General features: G+C 44.7%; 1 protein-coding gene across 1 annotated transcript in view; it reads right to left on the bottom strand.

The window, feature by feature from the left end:
* Positions 1–21290, bottom strand: part of OCLN (occludin) — a 45372-nt gene that overhangs the window by 9763 nt on the left and 14319 nt on the right. The window contains 1 exon segment of the mRNA NM_001003195.1: positions 7732–7877. Coding sequence (NP_001003195.1) covers positions 7732–7877 — 146 coding nt within the window.

Genomic DNA, 21290 nt, shown 5'->3' with positions numbered 1-21290 from the left:
ATGGAAGGATTACCATGAGACTTATTTTCCTAGTGTAATTACTTAATATTGCATCAGATTTTTCATTGCATATGTTTCTGCCACAAGCATGAAAATGAAGCCAAACATGGAATATGGCAACTGTAAAGTACTTCTGAGTAACAGTGACGCACAGCTTAACTTTCCTTGGTCGCAGAGCTAAAGAAAGAAGAGCAATGAAAGGAAGGCAAAGGACATGCCCGAGACTGTCCAACATCAGCCTTGCTACTCAAATCAACTATTAAAAAACGTGTGAAGATTAGAAAACGTTGTCTCATGGCTTTCGACTTACAGGAACTATAATCTTGAGCTCTGTCTACGAGGTATATGCTCTGTTTTCTAGGTGATCCAGAACTGCTTGATTCAAATTGTCACAGTCTTCAGATTTCAAATTACACTTCCTGATTTCTTACAGAATCCTAAAGCTTTGGGACGCATGTGCGTGGTTGGGGTGTGGGGGTGGTCCTGTGATTTAGGTCTTCGTCCTGAATGGATTCAGGTTATCATGGCCTGCGCGCTGTATTAATGCTACATCTAAAGGACGGAAAATGTGACTTTCTCCACGAGTCAATGAGTAACAAGTTCCTAGACACTCTGCCAAAGTTGCCAGGTATTACGCTTCTCACGTTGGTAATGCAGTAGGTATATTTAAGGGAGTAGTGGCTAGAGAGGGAGGAAGCTACCCAGCAAAAGAAATACAAAAAAACCAAAACCTAAAACATGAAGACAGGCCTCCTCTCATAATTTGTTTTTAAAGATTTTATTTATTTAGTCATGAGAGACACAGAGAGAGCGGCAGAGACACAGGCAGAGGGAGAGGCAGGCTTCCTCCGGGGCTATGTATACTGTCAATAATCTTTGAACCTACTTTTAATTTTTTTAAATTGTTTTTTATTTATTTATGATAGGTACACAGTGAGAGAGAGAGAGAGGCAGAGACACAGGCAGAGGGAGAAGCAGGCTCCATGCACCAGGAGCCCGACGTGGGATTCGATCCCGGGTCTCCAGGATCGCGCCCTGGGCCAAAGGCAGGCGCTAAACCGCTGCGCCACCCAAGGATCCCCTTAATATTTTTTAAAGATTTATTTTTGTTTATTTATGATAGACATATATATATAGAGAGAGAGAGAGGCAGAGACACAGGCAGAGGGAGAAGCAGGCTCCATGCAGGGAGCCCGACGTGGGACTCGATCCCGGGACTCCAGGATCACGCCCTGGGCCAAAGGCAGGCATGAAACAGCTGAGCCACCCAAGGATCCCCTGAACCTACTTTTATATACAAAATCTTTTTCTTTTTTTAAGACTGCACTAACACTTCAGTAAGGTGCAGGTTTTTAAATTTTTTTTTAAATTTTATTTATTTATTCACGGGAGAATAACAGAGAGAGAGGCAGAGACATAGGCAGAGGGAGAAGCAGGCTCCCTGCAGGGAAAACAATATGGGACTCGATCCCAGGACCCCGGGGTCATGCCCTGAACCAGAAGCCGATGCTCAACCACTGAGCCACCCAGGCGTCCCTTAGATACAAATTCTATGAGGTCATAATACTCACGACCCTGAAGAGGCAACCAGCTGCATGTTTTCCCTGGTATCCACCTCAGTCTCCAGGTCCAAAAGTTCACCCTTTCACAGCCCTTTTTTTTTTTTTTTTAAAGATTCATTCATTCATTATTGAGAGAGAGAGAGAGAGAGAGAGAGAGTGTCTGAGAGAGACTGAGAGAGACTGAGAGGCAGAGACATAGGCAGAGGGAGAAGCAGGCTCCATGCAGGGAGCCCGATGTGGGACTCGATCCCGGGACTCCAGGATCACACCCCAGGCTACAGGCGGCACCAAACCGCTGCACCACCAGGGCTGCCCAACGTCTTTCTTTTTTATTCACTTGTTTTATTCACACACACACACCTGCACATGCCATCGGTGCTCCTACCTTGCCCGGACTCTCAGTGTAGCTACTGTGTGCGGTCTTCTGCCCCTGGTAGATTGCCACCTCCATGAGAACAAGAACTCGGCATTCCCAGGGCACCTAGCCAACTACGGTGTACCTGGCAGGTGTTCAAGATAATTACTGAATTGAAAATACATTCACAGGAATGCTTTCTGATGACACCCAGTAACAGTGAGGAAAGATAAACAAGGCATGATCAACATCAGTGTCCTATCAGAATAATGTCCATTATGTACATACTATTTTATTTTTAATTTTTTTTAAAAAATTATTTATTTATTTGAGAGAGAGAGACCAAGAGAGCAACAGAGGGAGAAGGAGACAGACTTCCCACCAAGCGGGGAGCCGGAGATGGGGCTTGATCCCATGACCCTGAGACAACAACCAAAGCCAAAATCAAGAGTGGGTGCTCAACCGACTGAGCCTGCAGAGCAGGGCTCAATCCCAGGACCCAGAGATCATGACCTGAGTCAAAGTCAGATGCTTAACTGAGCCACCCAGGCACCCCTACATGGTATTCTGAAACTGTCATCATTACTGGGGGGAATATCTAAGCCCTGTCAGTCAAAGAACACTGTCTCCCTAGACTTGGGAACAACAATGATCCAAAAAGGGCCAATCAGGAATCTTTCAGTAGATTTTACACGTTAGCTTTGGGAAAGGACATGCCATTTTCTATGTCCTGTGCCAGAAGTTCAATGTAGCCCGGAAAATGTGGACGACCATCTTCATTTATTTTTTATTTATTTTTATTTTTTTTGCCGTCTTCCTTTAATAGAGGCTGTACCAACAACAAAGCCCACATAGTAACAGGAGCCCTGACACCTACTGAGTTCCTGGCTCATGCCATGCCTGAACTTCGACCATCCCTCGGCCTAATGGGAACCAGTGAATTCCTATGACTTGTATAAAAGTCCTAACAGATTATCCTGCTAGCTGCATATTTACTGCCACCATACAAGGTTTCATTGGCAAGGTATCAGCCTGCCTTGAAGGCTCTGTGGCATGTTGACATTCAACTTCCATGACTTTTTAAGATTTAATTTATTTGACAGAGAGAGAGAGCGAGCGAGCAAGAGAACACAAGCAGAGGGAGATGCAGAGGGAGAGGGAGAAGCAGGCTCTCTGCTGAGCAGAGAGCCTAAGGTGGGCCTCGATCCCAGGACCCTGAGATCATGACCTGAGGCCAAGGTAGATGCATAACCAACTGAGCCACCCGGATGGCTTATACTTATAAATTAAGACCAATTTCCTTAACTTATAACAATGTATTCACCTGGATTTGGACAGAATAGTACAGAATGTACCTACCAGGGGGATATTGCCTAAATTTAATTAGAAAAAGTGGAAAAGAAACCATTTTCAATTATATTTTGCCATCTCCTAACCCAGTATTAATTCTAATTGCACTGAAATTCTAAGATACAGGGCATGTTGATGATAGGCGCAAGATGCCAGATGCAACTGTAATTACCATATAATTCCACTTCTAAGAAGTCCCAACAATAAACACAACTAACAGGTAGTTAAAGGCATCAAAACTGTGGTGGAGGGGAACGGGGATATCAGTGAGGAAGGGCACACAAGGACCGTTCAGAGTGCTTGTACATCTCTCTGTTGGCGTGGCAGTGGTAACTTCAGTGTTCACACGTGAAAAACCATCAAGGTGTATGCCCAAGACGAGTACTCTTTACTGGATGTGTGTTATGCTTCGGGGAAAGAAGTCATCGTGTTGAGGACCTCATCCTTACCATGGACCTGAGACACAACATTCCTGTTCTAACTTCTGCTCTATCCACTATGACAGCATGGAGAGGCACTCGTGGGCACCTTTATGAAAGCCTGGGGAGACACAGCCTATGACTGAAGGTGTAGCCCTACTCCAACCAAGTGGATGTGCTCTGAATCTTCCAGAGCACACGATACTCTGCCTTGGGTAATGCCTGGCAATTTCTATTATTCCCGAGAGGCTCCAAATTCCTTCCATCATTCGCGCACATAAATCAGGAGATAATGTCTCATCCACATCCCTTAGCACCATTTTCCTCTCCTTCTGGATTTTGAAACTAAGCATCACATGTGCATTTTCCAGACCTTCAAGAAAATTCTGAGGTGTAGGCTGGGAATACAAATTGGTATACCCCTTAGGGGGCTACAATTTGAGTATGATTTTTTTTTTTAGTACACTTTCATATTGAAATAGGAAACTTCCTTCAGCTTAGCACTTCTGTTTTAAATATTTGTCCTCCAGGGGCACTTGGGTGGCTCAGTGGTTGAGCATTTGCCTTTGGCTCAGGGTGTGACTCTGGGTCCTGGGATCGAGTCCCACATCAGTGTCCCTGCAGGGTGCCTGCTTCTCCCTCTGCCTGTGTCTCTGGCTCTGTGTGTCTCTCAGGAATAAATACATAAAATCTAAAAATTTTTTTTTCCTCCAGATATATTCACACATATATAAAGAGATAAATGCACAAGTTTATTCTCTACAGCAATGTGTAATATCAAACCATTGGCAAAAGTATGCATCAGTAAGAGACCCAAAGGTTACACTATATCCATTTGGTGGAATATCATGCAGCTATAAAACAGATCCTTAAACTTTTTGTATACTAATATGCACAATCTCAAAGACATAGTGCTAATAATGCATTTAATGTGCTAGTATTTCTTAAAGGAAGATATAACGAATGTACATTTTGGCCAGCATAAGTATTGAAAAATAACTTCTGGAAGGTAGTTTTTTTTAAGGACTTTATTTATTCCTGAGAGACAGAGAGGAAGAGGGATCCCCCAGGGGGATCACAATCTGAGCTGAAGGCAGACGCTTAACTGACTGAGCCATTTAGGCACCCTGGAAAGTTATAAAAGGAATTGGTGGGCGCCTGGGTGGCTCAGTCGGTTAAGTGTCTGACTCTTAATATCAGCTCAGGTTTTGATCTCAGAGTTGTAATTTCAACCCCCATACTTGAAAACAAACAAACAAAAAAAACAGTGGTAAGCCAGCTGCCTCTAGGAATAGGAATCTTGGTAGCTGGGGACAAAAGCTATCCCTTTGTCTCTTTTAAATTTTATTATTTATTTATTTATTTATTTATTTATTTATTTATTTATTTTCAAAAGACTTATTTATTTCTGAGAATACACAGAGAGGAGAGAGAGAAATAGAGACACAAACAGAGGGAGAAGCAGGCACCATGCAAGGAGCCTGACATGGGACTCGATCCCGGGTCTCCAGGATCAGGCCCTGGGCCAAAGGCAGCACTAAACCGCTGAGCCACCCAGGCTGCCCTCTTTTATTTTTATTTTTTTAAATAAATTTTTAATAAATAAAGATTTATTTTTATTTATTTATTTATTTTTAATAAAGATTTATTTTTATTTATTTTTAATATTTTTTTCTTTATTTATTTATGATAGTCACACAGAGAGAGAGAGAGAGGCAGAGACACAGGCAGAGGGAGAAGCAGGCTCCATGCACCGGGAGCCCGACGTGGGATTCGATCCTGGGTCTCCAGGATCGCGCCCTGGGCCAAAGGCAGGCGCCAAACCACTGCACCACCCAGGGATCCCCTATTTATTTATTTTTAATAAATAAATTTTTAATAAAGATTTATATTTATTTATTTATTTGTTTTTAATAAATAAAGATTTATTTATTTATTCATGATAGACATACAGAGAGAGAGGCAGAGACACAGGAAGAGGGAGAAGCAGGCTCCATACGGGGGGGCCCAACATGGGACTCAATCCCGGGGCTCCAGGATCGTGCCCTCGGCCAAAGGCAGGCGCTAAACCGTTGAGCCACCCAGGGATCCCCTCTCTTTTAAATTTTATGTTACAAATGTACTGGCTTATTCAAGAATAAGATTTATTTATTTATTTATTTATTTATTTATTTATTTATTTATTTATTTATTTATTTATATTTTTTTTTTAAGAATAAGATTTTTAAATTGTTCCAAATGAATTTGTGAAAATATCTAGGTTTTCATGAAAAGAGACAACATGTAGAATGCTATGTCACTCAGGCTTTACAATTAGTTTGGAGGCACGGCTGATGACAAGATGCATTATAAATATGTATTATGTATGCACGGAAGTTGTGCAAATCATACCTTTAAACTTTTACAAGGATTGTGCTTCTACTATGTATACCTTTGCCTCTAACAGCCTCAAGGGCTCTGCATTTTTGTCAAAATCCAATCCAATTCCTCCAAATCATTCACAACTGAAACTAACAGCAAGGGATGCCTGGGTGGCTCAGCAGTTTAGCGCCGCCTGCAGCCAAGGGTGTGATCCTGGAGACCCAGGATCCAGTCCCATGTCGGGCTCCCTGCATGGAGGCTGCTTCTCCCTCTGCCTGTGTCTCTGCCTCTCTCTGTGTCTCTCATGAATAAATAAATAAAATCTTACAAAAAATAAAAAAAAAAGAAAGAAAGAAAACAATGAAAGAAAGAAACCAACAGCAAAGTCAAGCCTGAAGATCAAAACCAAATATATTGTCATCTGTTTCCAAATTCCATTCCAGGGTAATAATAAAATCTATTGTCTCAAACTGATTCCATAATTAAGTTAGCTGCTGGTGTCATCTTAAGGGGTTCCAGGTGCCCAAACTACTGTGCACTCAGGGTGGATCTCTATATAAACTGGACCACTAAATGGGAGGGAAGGGGAGGGAGGGTAGGAGTTGGGAGATAAAACTTTGAAGCAACACAAAGTTTTCCAGCAGATACACCTTTACCTTGAAACAATCAAAGCAGTTATAGGGAACATTTATTTTTTACTTTTGGTCTACAAATGAATTTGGAGTTCAAGAATTATATATGAGATGGCTGCCTGGCTCAGTTGATGGAATATACAACTTTTGATCTCACAGTTATGACTTGGAGCCCCATGGCGGGTATAGGTATTACTTAAAAATGAAATTTTTGAGCCCAGGTGGCTCAGTGGCTTAGCGCTGCCTTCAGCCCAGGGCCTGATCCTGGGGACCTGGATCGAGTCCCACGTCGGGCTCCCTGCATGGAGCCTGCTTCTCCCTCTGCCTGTGTCTCTGCCTCTCTCTCTCTCTCTCTCTTTGTTTCTCATGAATGAATAAATAAAATGTTTAAAAAAAAAAAACACAATGGGGACACCATTTCAATAACCATAATGGCACCCACTGCAGGCCAGAAACTCACTGTGAGATTATTCACACTACTTGTAAATCTATACTTAGAGGCTTTATCAGTTTCACTTCCTTCAGCAATGTGAAGAACCTAGCTCAGCAGGTGAGATCTCAGAATTCCTGAATTCAAACAAAGCTTCTAGTTACACAAAAATGTATGTGGCTAGGGGTGGATCAACCAGCAATCTTTCGGTTCCATTAATGAGATCTACTAGTTACAGGCAAGAAGAAACAAAACCGCACACAGCTCTGCTTTGTATCAGTAATGTCCTTCACTCTCACCTCAACCTCAAAACTGGCAATGGGAAAGAGAACTTTTCTAGAGCAGAAAAAATCTAATGTACCCCTTTCCTATTAAACCAGCAAGAGAAAAGAATCACTTTCAGCTTAGAAGGGGAAGAAGATCCCACCAGCTGACAGTCCCACCCTCCTCATCTTCTAAGTCTCCACCAACTATGCCAAAGATCAGGTTCCAGCCTTTGGAAAATGTTAAAAAAAATTTTTTTAAAGTAAATGGTAAACAGAAACAGATTTATCAACATATGGAAATATTCTTTTTTTTTTTTTAAGAGTCATTCTATCTGAAGAAGGAAGATGCTACTTACGGTGTTGATTTATAGGAAGACTCTGGATACAACCGCTTGTCATTCACTTTACCATTGGAAGAGTACGCCATGGGACTGTCCACTCTCTCCACATAGTCAGAAGGGGGAGGAGGCATGTCTTGTGTGCCTGCAGAAACGTTTTTAACCTAGAGAAACAGCCCCGAGAGACACAATTATTATTGAGCCTGTAACTCATAATAATATATAACTAATATATAGAGAATTACCTAATAGTTATTGGGCTCATTAAATACTGTTAACCTGTCCTGTTACTGTTAGAATTAACAGTCAAATCACTATTATTTTTTAAAGATTTTATTTATTTATTCATGAGAGACACAGAGAGAGAGGCAGAGACACAGGCAGAGGGAAAGAAGCAGGCTCCCTGTGGAAAGCCAGATGTAGGACTTGATCCCAGGACCCTGGGATCACGTCCTGGGCCAAAGGGAGATGCTCAACCGCTGAGCCACCCACGCGCCCCAAGAATTTTCATTTCTAACGAGTTTTCGGGTAATGCTTATGCTGCAGTCTGGACACCACCCTCGGAAAACAACTCATCTAGGACAAAAGACACTAGTTCTTCTTAATCCAGCCACACTACACATGGAATGTTAAAAATCACAGAAGAATTTAAGATGCTCAAACTCATTTCTGCTATAGTTCTTTAGTAAGACATTTGTTTATTCTCCCTTAACATGCGTTCTCAATGGCTCTGTTCCTAATAGCCTACACAGTGAAGTCACAATATCATCGTCTGCCCTCTCTGCTTTCCTTCCTATTCCACTCTGATATGTAAGTGATTTTGTCCTGAGAGGTATTATACACTAGAGATAACGCATTGCTAATATGAAAGACTTCCCAAAGAACCTTTGGGAGAAAATCTTAAATATCACAAGCATAGCCAATTAGATTCCCCACATTTTTTTTAATTTATTTTTTTAGTAATCTCTGTACCCAACACGGGGCTCAACTCACAACCCTGAGATCAAGAGCCCATGCTCTTCTGACTGAGGCAGTCAGGCACCCCTAGATTCCCAACATTAACTGTTAGATTTCATGTGGTAGATCCAACACTTTCAATTTCACCTAATAATGTTTATGTTATTAGATATTACTCTGCAAATGATTACGAAAAAAACCCCTGCTAAGGCCAGATAAGTCACTGAGTTGTTGCAAAGCAGCAGAAGTAAGGTGTAGGGAAAAAATTAAAAATAACTCCACAAAAAATATTTATGTGGAAAAGAACAACTTTTCAAAAATAAGAAGGAAGTGACTGGTTTAGCTTGGTAATGAAAACAATGACATGAGATTACCTGGGTTCACTCTACATCTGCCAACTACGAGTTCTAGAAAGCCTCCATCTCTTTTCTTCAAGAAATAAGGACACTACCATGTTTATTCAACATAGTACTGGAAGTCCTAGCTGCAGCAGACAAGAAAAACAAATAAAAGACATTCAACTGGTAAGAAGTAAATTTTCACTATCTGCAGATGACAAGATACTATATATAGAAAATTCTAAAGACCACCAAAAACTACTAGAACTGATAAATGAACTTAGTAAAGTCACAGGATACAAAATCATCATAGACATCTGTTGCCTTTCTATACACGAATAATGAAGCAGCAGAAAGAGAAATTAAGAAAACAATCCCATTTATAATTGCACTGAAAGGAATAAAATACTTAGGAATAAACTTAATCAAAGAGGTGAAAGAGCCATACTACAAAAATCATAAAAAACTGATTAAAGAAACTGAAGATGACAAAAACAAATGGAAAGATATTTCATGATCATGGATTGGAAGAACTACTATTGTTACAATGTCCATACAACCCAAAGGCATCTACAGATGTAATGTGATCCCTATCGAAATATCAACAGCATTGTTTGTAGAACTAGAATAATACTGAAATTGGTATAGAGGCACCAAGGCTCCAAAACAGCCAAAGCAATCTTGAGAAAGAAGAACAAAACTAGAGGAATCATGACTCTGGATTTCAAGATCCAGAAAAAAAAAGCTTAAGTAATCAGAACAGTATGGTACTGGCATAAAAACAGACACGTAGGGCAGCCCGGGTGGCTCAGCGGTTTAGCGCCGCCTTCAGCCCAGGGTGGGATCCTGGAGACCCAGGATCGAGTCCCACGTCAGGCTCCCTGCATGGATCCTGCTTCTCCCTCTGCCTGTGTCTCTGCCTCTCTCTCTGTGTGTCTCATGAATAAATAAAATCTTAAAAAAAAAAAAAAAAAAAAAAAAAAACAGACATGTAGAACAGAACAGATGAGAGAGGCCAGAAATAAACCCACACTTATATGGTCAATCTACGAGACAAAGACAGTCACCCTTCAACAAACAGGGCTGGGAAAACTGGGTAGCTATGATCCAAAGAATGAAACTGGACTGCTTTCTTACACCAAACGCAAAAATAAACTCAAAAAGGCTTAAAGATCTCACTGTGAGACCGGATACCATAAAACTCCTAGAAGAGCACACAGGCAGTAATCTCTTTGATATCAGCTATAGAAACATTTTTCTAGACGTGTCTCCTAAAGCAAGGCGAACAAAAGCAAAAACAAGACTACTGGGACTATCCCAAAATAAAAAAACTTTTGCACAGCAAAGGAAACTATCAACAAAACAAAAAGGCAACCTACTGAATGGGAGACGGCATCTGCAAATGATACATCTGATTAGGGAGTAATATCCAAAAAAATAATCTCAAGAAAAAACAAATAATCTGATTAAAAACAGGCAGAGGACCTGATAGACATTTTCCCAAAGAAGATAAACAGATGGGCAAGAGACGCGAAAAGATGCTCAATATCACTGTTCATTGGGAAATCCAAATCAAAACCACAATGAGGTATTACCTTACACCTGCCAGAATGGTGAAAATCAAAAAGAAATAATAAAATAACAACAATAAATAAAAAACCAAGACGACAAGAAATTGGTAAGGATGAGAAAAAGGAACCCTTGTGCACTGCTGAAGAGAACGCAAATTGGTACATCCACTATGGAAAACATATGGGGGTTCCTCAAAGAATTTTCAAAAAGCCATATGATCCAGTCATTCTACTATTGGCTATTTGCCCAATGAAAACAAAAACACTAATTTGAAAAGATATATGCACCTGTTTACTACAGCATTATTTACAATAGCCAAGATATGGAAGTAACCCAAGTGTCAACTGATAGATGAATGGATTAAAGAAGATGTGGGGGACGCTTGGGGGGCTCAGCAGTTGAGCGTCTGCCTTTGGCTCAGGGTGTGATCCTGGGGTCCCGGGATCGAGTCCTGCATTGGGCTTCCCATGGGGAGCCTGCTTCTCCCTCTGCCTGTGCCTCTGCCTCTCTTTCTGTGACTCTCATGAAATAAATAGATAGATAGATAGATAGATAGATAGATAGATAGATAGATAGATAGATAGATAGATAGAGGCTATATATATATATCCAACAGAATAATATCACTCAGCCACAAAAAAAGAATGAGATCTGGCCATTTGCAACAACATGAATGGGCCTAGAGGGCATCATGCTAGTCCTATTAGTCTAGCTAGGTCAAATAAATCAGAGAGAGAGAGACCATACCATATGACAAATACCATATGACTTCACTCATATATCAAATTTAAGAAGTAAAACCAAGGAACAAACAAACAAACAAAAAAAGGAGACCAAAAACACCAGACTCTTCAATACAGGGAACAAACTTGTGGTTGCTAGAGGGGACTGGGTGGGTGGGGAGAATAAGTGAAATAAAGGGGATTAAGAGGTACACACTTCCAGTTACAAAATAAGTCGTGAAGATGGAAAGTTCGGCACAGAAAATACAATTAGATCATAATAATGTTGTTGGGTGGCTTTACTTATGATGTGAGCACTGAGTAATGTATATAGAGTTGCCGAATCATTAAGTGGTACCCCTGAAACTAATATAACACTATACGGGAATTAGACAACAACTAAAAATTCGTGGCGGGCGGATGCCCAGCTACCTACTCTGTCAGAAAGCTCTTTTTACAGTCCAATGCGATGATATTGTACTTAGCACAGGACCTCGGTGGGCACAGTGAAAATTCAGAAGATGCAAGATTCCAAAATCTGAGCCAGTGGGTCTGCACAAAGACTTTTAAGTATTTGAAGGTGAGAGCAGACTCCTATTGGGATTATTTTGCTATTAAATCCTCACGGTGAGGTTCCGCATCAACACGCACTGCACCACGCACACTGTACGCCTGGTTTTCCGACAAGCATCGCTCGGGAACACGCCCTGCTCCTTTCCTACCGTCGCAGGAACACATACCGAGATGTTTGTTGACCCAGCACGTGAAGTACACGATGCGTCCTTTATGGAGTCCCTCAAGCCAGAGAGCACTGGGACCGATTCTTTCTGAGAGTGGAGCTTGGCTGCAATGGGGCAGTTAGTGGGTGGGCTGCGAGGGAGTGTGCTGGGATGTCATCACAGCAGGGACAGACGGGAGGGACCCACTCTTGGCTCCCACTGAATTCCTACAGACTCCACACCATTGCCAAGCTTCACCAGCAAATGCTCCGCCAAGTCAAAGGCCTATTTTTATTCTGGACACTTCAACGGAATTTAAGAAGACTTCTTTTGCTTAAAAAACCCATTTAATAATACTCTTCCACATTTTTCCTCGTCGCAACTTGAACTCAAGAGCTACCTAGCTCCATTGACTGCGGCAAATCCCAAATCCAAATCTTGCAAAACAGATGCCCGGGCGTCCCTGCAGACTCCCTACTGCCCTGTGCCCCTCCTTTGCTAGCGAATCCGTACTTGGGCGTCCAGTCCCGGCTCACTACCAAGCAGTGGCAGTGCCAACACCCCCTGGGGGACTTGCGCACACGCCTCTGCTGGGTGAGGCACCCACTGTCTTCCTATCTCGCTGGGCACCTGTGCACAAACCTCCCACCAGAGCACCGAGGCCTGCAAAGCCATGGTTCACATCCAGGATAACAGCCTGCACCCGCGTCTCTCACTTCAGGGGGGCAAGGGACTGCTCTGAAAGCCACGACTCCCCGCCTGCTTACAATATGCCCAACGATGAAACCACAGATCACTCCGTTGGCACCTCACAGGCAGATACTATTATTCTCCTCTTAGAAATGAGGAAGCTGGGACACCTGGGGGGCTCAGTGGTTGAGCATCTACCTTTGACCCAGGGCATGACCCTGGGGTCCCGGGATCGAGTCCCACATCAGGCACCTTGCAGGGAGCCTGCTTCTCCCTCTGCCTATGTCTCTGCCTCTCTCTGTGTGGCTCTGATAAATAAGTAAATAAAATCTTTAAAAAAAAAAAAAAAAAGAAGAAATGAGGAAGCTATGACTCAGGGAGCTCGACAACTTTTCCAAGGACCTACCCCAGGGAAAAGGGAGCATGGGACTTCAATACACAGCTCAGGGGTGCCTGGGGGGTGTGGCCGGCGAAGCATCCGACTCAGGGTCTGGGAACTGAGGCCCGCATCGGGCTCTGCGCTCAGCGTGGAGTTTGATGAGATTCTCTCCCTCTCCCTCTGCCCGTCCTGCTCATGTCTGCATGCACAAGCTCTCTCAAATTAAAAAAAAAAAATCTAAATAAATAAATACGCACATACATACATACATGGCTGTCTTGCAAAAGCTGCCGCTAAACCCTCCCCCAACCACCCCCCCTTCCCCTGGGTCTCCAGAGCCCAGCGCAGGACAGGCCCTATCAGGAGCCCAGGGCTGGCTGCATAAAGTGACCTCATTTGTTCCTGCCGGACTTCCGTGTTGTGGGTATCAGAGCATCTTATCGAATGAGCTGCTCTGAGCTGACCTTTGGCTCCCAGAGTCAGCAGAACTGGACAGCTTGACCCCTAAGGTCACCCACAAGCACGGGGCCCCTGTTTCTCAAACCCTTTTTATGCACATGCACAGAAAATTCCAAGGCAGTGCTTGCTTTGGCAGGACCTATACTGAAGTTCAAACAATGCAGGGAAGGTTAATTATTAACATGCCCCCCCACCCCGAGAATGATATGCAAACTTACGATGCCTTGCAGATTAAAAAAAAACCAATTCCCCAGCCAGACTGAAAGATAAATAAGCAGCAGCCTTTGTCCTTAAAAGGACCTTAAGAACCTAGAAGCGGAGGCAAAATATGTTTGTAAAACAAGGAGCAAGGTACTTTTTCCCCCTTACTACGCTTCATTTTTCCCAAAAGAAGCTAAAATCCTACTTTTCTCGTGGTACCCACGCCAGGTGAGCATAGAACCTGCTGCGTTCATGGGACAGCAGCCCCGTGGGGCCTGCCCAGGGATCAGGGGCCTATACAAGGCGTCCTCAGACTGTGTTTCCTGGTGCGAGCACAGGATTTCCGAGCGTCAGTGGGGTCACGGCGTCAGTTCCCAGCCAGCCCATGTGCAGCTCAGGTTCCTGACCACGAACAAACGAACGAAACCCACAGTTCTAGGACCTGCAGGAAATTTATTTTTAACGATTTTATTTATTTATTCGATAGAGACAGAGAGAGAGAGAGAGAGAGAGAGAGAGAGAGACACACACAGGCAGAGGGAGAGGCAGGCTCCCTGCAGGGAGCCCGAAGTGGGACTGGATCCTGGGTCTCCAGGATCACACCCTGGGCCGAAGGCGGCGCTAAACCGCTGGGAGGAGGCCGTCCTCATGGCCTCCTCACTGTGACCAAACCGTCTCCACCATCTCGGGACCTAAGCTACTGGGTTATGAGCGGCCTCCCCCACTGTCTCCCCCACCCTGACTTGGTGACCTCGCAAATGGCGCAATAAGGTTAAGGTAGGTTAAGGTCACGCAGAAAGAGAACCTTCTCTCTCCCAAAACGAAGGATACAGAGAACGCTAGTCTTCACGGAAATCTGTGTCCTTTGGGATTAACCAAAAAGGAGCAATGACAGCCACTTCCACCTTCCTTCCCGCCCCGTCTTCATTCCCCGTTGACACGACACAGGGGAAAAAAGAAATCAGCAACCTGCATCGGCGGGTGGTGGCAGTATGACCAGTCCCCCACCTCCAAGAACGAAAGGGGAAGTTCATCCAAGTCACGATCACGTGCCTACACAACCTGACTGTGTTGGCACCCCGGCTGGGGGAGACAGAGGATCATCCCTGCACTCAAGCGGAGAAACTGAGCCTCGAAGGCCAAATTCATCGGTGGAAGGGGACATGGCAGAGGGAGGGTGGGAACCCTGGTCCCCGTGACTCCCAAGACCAGCTCTTTCTTTTCTTTTTTTTAAGATTTTATTTATTTACTCATGAGAGACATGGGGAGAGAGGCAGAGACCCAGACAGGGGGAGAAGCGGGCTCCACGCGGGGAGCCCGAAGCGGGACTTGAACCCGGGACCCCGGGTCACACCCTGAGCCGAGGGCAGGCGCCCGACTCTGAGTCCCCGGCGCCCCGCACAAACTCCCTGTGGCACAACAAACGCCCCCTGGGTCATGGGCGTACTCGCGCCATGCGGGCACCACGATCCCGTGGCGGGGGGGGGGGGGGTCGGCTCACCCTTGCTCCCCCCGCCCCACCGGGCTGCTGGCGGGTCCACCTGAAGAGCTTTCCCGGCCGTTCGGGCAAGGTTGTTAGGGCTGCTTGTTGACACACGATCACCGTGGATTCCACCTGAAAGGCATACGGGCTTCATCCCCGGGTGCCTCGGGGGAGCACCACCGTCCAGAGGGCCACAGAAAGCCCTTCCTGCCAGGCACTAGGAGGGGGAGCCCGGCAGACAGCAGAGCGGCAGCACCCCAACCTCGGGGCACCACCTCCACTTCTGGCTGCCTGAGGTCCACCCCCGGGCTGACTCGCCCTCACAACAGTAAGGGGCCCGACTCGTTTTTCCTGTTTCCTGCTCCTTTACACCAGACGCTCCCTCAACCAGAACCTCAAGTTGCTTCGGGAAAGTACCAGCAGCTGTCGGTCCACTCCGGGCGGGCGGAAGGCGGGTGCTGCACAGGGAGCGAACCCCACCGATGAAGGACGTGGACCAGGCCTGTGCGTCTGATTATCTTCGTCGACGGCCCGAGGATGCAGCCAACATGATGTCCCCTACCCACCGCGCGCGGCCCAACGGGCAAGATTTTTTTTTTTTTTTTTACAATTTTATTTCAGACAAAGAGAGAATGTAAGCGGGGTGCGGGGCAGAGGGAGAAGCAGACGCCCTGGGGGAGCCTGACGTGGGGCTCAATCCCAGGACCGCGGGATCATGGGCCGGAAGAAAGACTTGCCCGACTGAGCCCCCCGGGCACCCAGGGAGTTCTGCAGCTCCCTTAGTTCCGAGGACTGTTCACACTTGGGGGTGCGGTAGGAAACCTTCTACTGCAGTGTTAGAGCCGCAGCTCGGCCGAGACAGGCGGCTCTCAGCGGGGTGCCCGGCGGCATCATCATTGGTAGGGGAGACGTGAGGGCTCCTGAGAACGAGAAACCACGGGCAGCGGGGGGGGGGGGGGGGGGGGGGGGGGGGGGAGGAGGAGGGCAACAGGCTGTCTTAACTGCCCCCCTGCCACGAGACCCTGAGGCTTGCTGGGTGGCAAACCACTGAGGGCGCTCACACTTTTCCTCCATGTCACCGTCAACTGTCCCGTCCAGGCCACCATACCCTCAGTTCACACTAACCGAAGCCCTGGAAACGGACGGATCTCTGCTTTCAGGCAGCCTGAAGGCCTCCACTAGCTCTAGCACCTTCTACTCCCCCCTGCCGTTCGCTGCAGCCCCCTAACGTGGCTCTCAGGATGCCCCGGCCTGCCCGCCGACCCGCTGTCACGCACCCTGGTGCCGGACGGATGGGGCTCGCCTGCTTTTGTTACATTTGGCTCACTCTGAGGCCACAGGTGACAGCAGAACCGTCCCTGGGGTGAGAACCTCGGATCCCCATAGTCCGCAGCCCACAGGACGGCTTGTGCCTCAAAGAAACTTGGCACTGGTTGGAAATTAAAAAGTGGGCAGCCCCGGTGGCTCAGCGGTTTAGCGCCTGCCTTCAGCCCGGGGTGTGATCCAGGGGTCCCAGGATTGAGTCCCACGTCGGGCTCCCTGCATGGAGCCTGCTTCTCCCTCTGCCTGGGTCTCTGCCTCTCTCTCTCTTTCTCTCTCTCTCTCTCTCTCTGTGTCTCTCATGAATAGATAAAATCTTTTAAAAAAAATTAAAAAGCTATTCAAGTTTCTTCAGATGTCTAATGCTGATTACCAGTGCCACCCTGTCCCAGTCACCTGCCCCACACCCACCTGCCCCGCCACTCCTCTGTGCAGAGAGATAACATGCAGAGCCTGCCTGCCAACCTTCGGGAAAGCACGTGCGGTTTTTTTGTTTTTTTGTTTTTTTTTTTTAATTTTTATTTATTTATGATAGTTACAGAGAGAGAGAGAGGCAGAGACAGGCAGAGGGAGAAGCAGGCTCCATGCACCGGGAGCCCGATGTGGGATTCGATCCCGGGTCTCCAGGATCGCGCCCTGGGCCAAAGGCAGGCGCCAAACCGCTGCGCCACCCAGGGATCCCGTCAAGCTCACCAAGAAGGAGAAGAACCAACATTAAATATATTTATATTTTGAGTAGTCTTACCCAAGCTTCCCTAGCCAGGCTCAGCACTGCCAACACCTGACCACACGCCTCACTCTCACTAAAATTTTCTATATGTTACTAAGTTACGTGCTGGTCCCGACCTGAACCCTCTAGTCATCATGGCATTTGCTTAATCTGTAGATAAAAACTTTACTTTCACTTACATATGAAGAAGCTATGAAATGAAGACAAGGCCATCCCGGGCAAAGTGATTACCTTCATCAGAGTCCAAGGAAGCCAAAAGTCACCCAACGCTGATGACACAGGACAAGGTAACAGGATGCACACACATGAGGCATCCCACCCCTTTCCCTACCCCCGGCCAGATAATCCTCACTAATTCCTACACTGATAGGTAAATGCTGGAAACTACACCACGTCAGAGCCTTAAAAACTTCTAGAAGAGAGAGAAGCTCAGGGCAGCCCGGGTGGCTCAGCGGTTTGGCGCAGCCTTTAGCTCAGGGCATGCCCTGAGTCCCGGAGACCCGGGATGGAGTCCCACATCAGGCTCCCTGTATGGAGCCTGCTTCTCCCTCTGCCTCTCTCTGCCTCCCTCTATCTGTCTCTGGTGAATAAATAAATAAAATATTTCTTTTTTTTTTTTAAAGAGAGAGAAAAGCTAAATAACCAACTCAGGGGCATCTGGGTGGCTCAGCGGTTGAGTGTCTGCCTCTGGCCCAGGGTGTGATCCTAGAGTCGTGGGATTGAGTCCCGCATCGGGCTCCCCACAGGGAGCCTGCTTCTCCCTCTGCCTGTGTCTCTGCCTCTCTCTCTGTCTCTCTCATGAATAATAAATAAAATCTTAAAAAAAAAAAAATTGTCAGGTACGGCCACATTGCCTTGTTTTTAAAAGCTGTTTTGTTCTGCTGACAGTATATCAGAGAGCTCATTTCTCAACATCTTTGCCTTTGCTCTGCTCTGGACATTACCAGTCTAGTTTTTACCAATCTGATAACTGAAAATTGAATTTTGTTTTAACTTTAAAAACTTTGTGATCTGCTACTTTGTATTTTTGTTACTTGATTTGTAACATGGCTTCGTTTTTCTTTTGGTTTGTCCACCGTTATTAGAGGTTTTCATACTGTGAATATCAACATTTTGTCTTATATATTGCTAATATTTCTTCACAGATCATTGGTTTGTTTTTTTTACAGTGTTTTTATTTTTCAAGAGTTTCTATTTTTCCGTTTGTATGCTTATGGCTTCTGTATTTTTTGTGTGTTGTTCCTAGAGAGTTTTTTCACATCTTTGAGGTCTGAATTATAGTTTCGGGGCACCTCGTCGTGAATTTAGTTAAGCATCTGACTCCTGGTTTTTGTTTCAGGTTGTGATCTCGGGTTCATGAGATCGAGCCTGGCATCAGGCTCCCCACTCCCCCTTTTCCCCCTGCCCCTGTCCCCACTCGCTCTCTCTCAAAAATAAATATTTTTTAAAAATAAAAAGATTTTTCCATATTTAAATTTTTATTTTTTTGTTGTGGATCGAACGTGTGCAGAGGGCTGAGTTAAACATATGTCAGTTCATAATGTTTTCTCATCCTTGATTGGTATAAAGTTCCTCTATTTCTGGATTTTATAATTTTAAAAATTTTAGATCTAAGAACTTTTTTTTTTAAGATTTTATTTATTTGTTCATGAGACAGAGAGAGGCAGAGACATAGGCAGAGGGAGAAGCAGGATCCCTGCAGGGAGCCCGATGTGGGACTCGATCCCAGGACCCCGGGATCATGACCTGAGCCGAAGGCAGACGCTCAACCTCTGAGCCACCCAGGTGCCCCAGTACCTGACAATTTAAAATTCGCAGACTCGATGAACACTTTTCAAAATCTATCATATAGGGCAGCCTGGGCAGCTTAGTGGTTTAGCGTCGCCTTCAGCCCAGGGCGTGATCCTGGAGACCTGGGATCGAGTCCCATGTCGGGCTCCCTGCATGGAGCCTGCTTCTCCCTCTGCCTGTGTCTCTGCCTCTCTCTCTGTGTCTCTCATGAATAAATAAATAAATAATTTTTAAAAAATCTATCATATAAATACCAGCAAGAGTGCATAAAGACATGTGTTCAAATGTTCACTGCATTGTTAACTCTAAGAGCAAACAACTGGAAGTAATCAAAATGTCCACAGATAGGGGAATGCATCCTGGTATCCTATCCCTATGTAATACCATACGGCTGCTAAAAGCAATTAGGTAAAGGTGTTATGTACTGACAGACTTAATTATTCTAAGTATTTACAAATTTAAGTCATTAGAACAACACCCTGAGGTAGGCACAATGATCATCTCCGTTTTAGAGATGGCGAAACTCTAAAGACAGCAAAGACATTGCCAGGTTTCACAACACTAACTGACAGGGCTGGATAAATAAAATCTTAAAAAAAGAAAAAAAAAAAAGGAGTGAGAAAGGGTGGAGAAAGATACCTAAAAATGAGCAAATGGGAATACAAGGATGGAAAGGAGAGAGTTCCTGAAACCCTGTTTTTAAATTTTTATTTATTATTTTTAAGTTTTTAATTTTGAGTCCAGTTAGTTAATATATAATATTATATTAGTTCCAAGAATACAATATAGTGATTCAAGGGGATCCCTGAGTGGCTCAGTGGTTTAGCACCTGCCTTTGGCCCAGGGCATGATCCTAGAGTCCCGGGATCGAGTCCCACATAAGGCTTCCTGCCTGCTTCTCCCTCTGCCTGTATCTCTGCCTCTCTCTCTCTCATGAATAAATAAAAATAAAAAAATCTTAAAAAAAAAAAAAAAGTGATTCTAGACTTCCAGACAACACCCAGTTGCAATAAATATATAAATATATGTTTATATAAATATAGATATAAATACTCTTGCAATTTTTTTTTAAATAGCCATTTTTGGTTTGTCTTTTTCCCCTTTGCTCATTTGTTTTGTTTTTTAATTCCACATGACATCATATGGCATTCGCCTTTCTCTGACTTATTTTGCTTAGCACTATACCCTCTAGCTCTACCTATATTATTGCAAATGGCAAGATTTCATTCTTTTTACGGCCGAATAATATTCCTGTGTGTACACATACATAACATATATTCCTTCAATAGATGGACATCTGGGCAGCTTCCATATCTTGGCTATTGTGAATAATGCTGCTATGAACATAAAGGTGCATGTATCCCTTTGTTTTTTGGGGTTTTTTAAAGATTTTATTTATTTATTCATGAGAGAGAGAGAGAGAGAGGCGGAGACACAGGCAGAGGGAGAAGCAGGCTCCATGCAGGGAGCCCGACGTGGGACTCGATCCCAGGACTCCAGGATCACGCCCTGGACCGAAGGCGGTGCCAAACTGCTGAGCCACCTGGGCTGCCCGCATGTATCCCTTTGAATTAGTGAGTGGTCTTGTATTTTTTAAGTAAATACGCAGTAGTACAATTGTTGGATAGGGTAGCTGTATTTTTTTTTAACTTTTTGAGGAACTTCTATATCGTTTCCCACAATGGTTGCACCAGTTTGCATCCCCACCAACAGGGCAACAGGGTTTTTTTCACCAGAGCCTCACCAACACCTGTTGCTTGTGTTTTTTATTTTAGCTGTTCTGACAGGTATGAGATAATATTTCATTGTAGGCTTTTTTTTTTCAGATTTTATTTATTTATTCATGAGAGACACAGAGAGATAGGCAGAGACAGAGGCAGAGGGAGAAGCGGGCTCCACACTGAGCGCAGAGCAGGGCTCAATCTCTGAACCTTGAGATCATGACCTGAGCCAAAGTCAGATGCTTAAGCAAGTGAGCCACCGAGACACCTCTACTGCCCATTTTTAAACTGGATTTTTTGGTTCTAATTTCTCTATAGATTTTGGATACTTTATCAGTTGTCATTTGCAAATATCTTCTCCCATTTTGTAGGCTCCCTTTTAGTTTTGTTTTGTTCACTGTATAGAAGCTTTTTTATTTTAAGATAGTCCCAATAATTATTTTTGCTTTTGTTTCCCTTGCCTCAGGAGACATATCTAGAAAAATGTTCCTACAG

Source organism: Canis lupus, chromosome 2 (assembly GCF_011100685.1).
Source record: "Canis lupus familiaris isolate Mischka breed German Shepherd chromosome 2, alternate assembly UU_Cfam_GSD_1.0, whole genome shotgun sequence".
Classification (NCBI taxonomy): domain Eukaryota; kingdom Metazoa; phylum Chordata; class Mammalia; order Carnivora; family Canidae; genus Canis; species Canis lupus.
Note: the sequence above shows the minus strand (reverse complement) of the source record. Positions and strands in the feature narration are given on the sequence as shown.